Genomic DNA, 3,518 nt, shown 5'->3' on the forward strand with positions numbered 1-3,518 from the left:
ATAATGGGATTTTGATACAGAAATTATGGGTGTGGGAGGGAAATGTGGGTGAAGGTGTGAGAATTGGAGAGAGAAACGTGGGGGGAGTGGTATTAGAAGGAATATACGGTACCATTAAATTAAGAGGGTAATTAATACCCTTAAAAACCACTAATGGTATATAAATGATAATTAGGTATACTAAATGTAATTATATCAAACTTTAAACATTGATGGTAATATAGTTTCCTATATGACATAGAAATGTAAAAATTCCTTTGAAATTTTGTGGCTACAAGATGATATAAGTTTGCAGCGAGTGGCTACAAATGTATTTTGCTCTTAGCATATTAGGCTGCAGTTTAGATTTTAAGCCCAGAGCAACATGGGCTTGAAGAACTACATTAGCCTTTAGGCCCAGCCCAATGTATTCATTAGCGAATTATAAGACAGCCCCTTAGATAGCCCAAAATTACGACTATACCACTCTAGGGTTTTAATTAGCTCCCCACATATTATTACTTCCATCTTCTCTGCTTTTCGGCACCTCGCGCCTCCTGCCTTCAAACCCTAGTAATCTCTCTCTCTCTCTCGTTCTATTTTTCTCTATATTTAACGAAGAAATGTAAATGTAGAAGAACTCATTGATGATATTTCATTACAGATCTGAAATTGATTAAAAGGATTTTGTTTGTTTAATTGCAGGAACGGTTAGTTTGTAGAAGTAAAAAAAAGGGGAAAGAAAATGGTGGAAAAAACAAAAGGAAGAAAAGAAGAAGTGGTTACCAGAGAGTACACCATTAATCTCCACAAGCGCTTGCATAGCTGGTAAAATCTTCTTTACCTTGTATCGATTGATTTGTTTATTTTGTTTGTATAATTGTATTGCAAGTATTGGTTTGTATAATTGAATCAGTAGCTGGTTTTTTGTTAAATGTTGTTCTTTTTATACCAGTGTGGGACTTAGACATATTAACCGTGAGTTGCTAAACTTTATGATATGTATCTTAATTAATGACCTCTAAGTCTAGGTGATGAGTGTATATGGTTTCAGCTATTAACCGTGAGTTGCTACACTTTCAGATATGTATCTTAATTAATGACCTCTAAGTCTAGGTGATGAGTGTATATGGTTTCAGCTATCAATCAAGTTTTTGTTCAATGCGTACTAAACGAACTACTACTCCCTCTATCTCATTTTAACTGTCGCTTAGCTCTTTTTACGTCCATTAAGAAAATAATAAATACAAGTTTTAATTTACTAATTTACCCCTATTAAATGCTATTTGAGAATTGAGCATTGTTAAAAAGAATTAGTTTTCATTAATATTGAGGGTATAGTTTGAAACAATTAACAAATTTTGTTGAAGTCCTAAAGTTAAAATTACTTTGGGGCAATTCTTTTGAGCTAAAGTGATAGTTAAATGGGATGGAGGGAGTATTGTTCTACTCGCCTAGAAATGCACAGGGAATCTGCAAGGTAGTAGATGGAGTGAGATACAGGAATAGGGTGGAAGCTGCCTAAGGCTTAATTAAGTAGATTTTTCTAGGACTAGGGGCTAAAAAAATGTTATTATGTTGTAGTTGTGGGTATTTAGTAGTATTTGATGTTCACTTGGTATTGTCATAGTGAAACTCTTCATCTTCTATTGAGTGACCTATCGAGTTGTGCCCTAAATTGTTTCATCATGGAGTTAGAATACAGCATGGTTTCCGTTTCTTTAAGTTTTTTATTTATATTTATGGCATATGACACTAGGTTATTTATTTATTTGATTACGGTAGAAACATGGTTGGCTGAATAATATAACAAATTTGAGACCAATCACTTCCTTATTGGTTCCTATCCGACATTCTTTCATTATTTTCTGCCGTTACAGAATTGCTTTATAGAACTCCTTCTATTTGCTAATGGAATTGATAATAAATTTGGGGTCAAATCACTTCCTTCTATCGGCCTCATGGTCAGATCATTACTTAATGTGTTCCTTTTTGGCCTTTATCCACTTGGGTTCCCTTTCAGATACATGAGTTAATATTTTGGTGTTGCTCCCGTCGTCGTAACTTGTTTGAGGGGATTTGGACATGAAGTGTAACCAAAGTCTTGTATTACTGAGACCTTCTTGCCTTGTTGGCAGATTTATTGATTACCGTTTCATATAGGTTTTATTGATGTTGTCTAACTTTTGGCTGTTATATTTGTTTAATAGCACATTCAAGAAGAAGGCCCCTACAGCCATCAAGGAGATCCGGAAGTTCGCCCAGAAAGCTATGGGCACAAAGGATGTCAGAGTGGATGTGAAGCTGAACAAGCAGATCTGGAGCAGGGGCATCCGAAGTGTCCCAAGGCGTGTCAGAGTCCGTATTGCTCGCAAGAGGAATGATGATGAGGACGCAAAGGAGGAGCTCTACTCTCTGGTTACTGTTGCAGAAATCCCAGCGGAGGGATTGAAGGGTCTTGGCACCAAGATCATTGAGGATGAAGATTAAACTGTCATTTTCAGTTAAGAATGACACTTTCATGTTTTTTGTGATCCTTTTTAGTGTTAAAAAACAGCGCAGTTTTGTGACGATACTGTCTTTTCGTGCATCCAAGTTCTCACATGACATTATGCTATTCATATCTTCTGTTTCTCAGGATTTCTCATGGATTAACTCTCTTTAATCATATTACATAGCACGCTGCGCTTGTTGTTTGCCACTTGGTTTGTAGTTTATGTTTTCTTTGGTCTAGAACAGACTCTAAAGTAGAGTCTAAATTAATGTTTCCTCTGTTTCAACATAGATGAGGTAGTTTGACTCGTCACGGAGTTTAAAAAAAGTAGATTTAAAACTTGTAATCTTAAAAGCTTAAGGGGTAAAAGTTTTGTGGCCCATGACATTTGTGTGGTTATAAAAGTTTCTCATTAAGGGTAAAATGGGTAAAATGAAGAGTTTAAAGTTAAATTATTTTTAAATTTAGAAATATGTCATTTATTTTGGAACATATTAAAAAGTACTCGTCTAATTTGAAAAGGAAAGTACCTCGTCTAATTTGAAAGAACAGAGAGAGTAGCAATTAAAAGAAGAAATGAGGTAAACAAGACATCTTAAAAGCCTCAAGTTTCCTAAATTTCAAAATGAAAGACATCTCCGCTGATGAATGCTGGACTTTGTTCTTAGCTAAGAGATTATATTTTAAGACATTTTCTCTCTATGTCACATTAGGTCTACAACATTCCTTTATACTCTCTTCATTTTATTATATGTGTACCTATTATTTTTTAGTCCATATTAGAAAGGATGATTGTTTTTCATATTTGAAAATAATTTACTTTTATCCAATGATTTATAGTCACATAAAATGTATATGCCTTATTTATACCACAAGTTCAAAAGTTTTTTTTTCCCCTTATATTCCGTGCTAAGTTAAATAGGTTCACGTAGTTGAAATGGAGCAAGTATCATTTTTGAATCCTCATTTTATGCATGAATTGTTCACGGAAATTTATTTATGCAATATCAGCATCAACATTGTCGAAAACTAAGCTTAGCACAAA

General features: G+C 34.4%; 1 protein-coding gene across 1 annotated transcript; it reads left to right on the forward strand.

Annotated features, from left to right (window-relative positions):
• The first annotated feature begins 453 nt into the window (after positions 1-453).
• On the forward strand, positions 454-2,680 carry LOC104210734 (large ribosomal subunit protein eL31-like). Its single transcript, XM_009759695.2, has 3 exons — positions 454-552; positions 685-807; positions 2,190-2,680. The coding sequence occupies exons 2-3, from the start codon at positions 725-727 to the stop codon at positions 2,467-2,469; spliced, it is 363 nt and encodes a 120-aa protein (XP_009757997.1). The 5' UTR covers positions 454-552; positions 685-724; the 3' UTR covers positions 2,470-2,680.
• The last annotated feature ends 838 nt before the right edge of the window (positions 2,681-3,518 follow it).

The sequence above is a fragment of the Nicotiana sylvestris genome, chromosome 6 (assembly GCF_000393655.2).
Source record: "Nicotiana sylvestris chromosome 6, ASM39365v2, whole genome shotgun sequence".
NCBI lineage: Eukaryota > Viridiplantae > Streptophyta > Magnoliopsida > Solanales > Solanaceae > Nicotiana > Nicotiana sylvestris.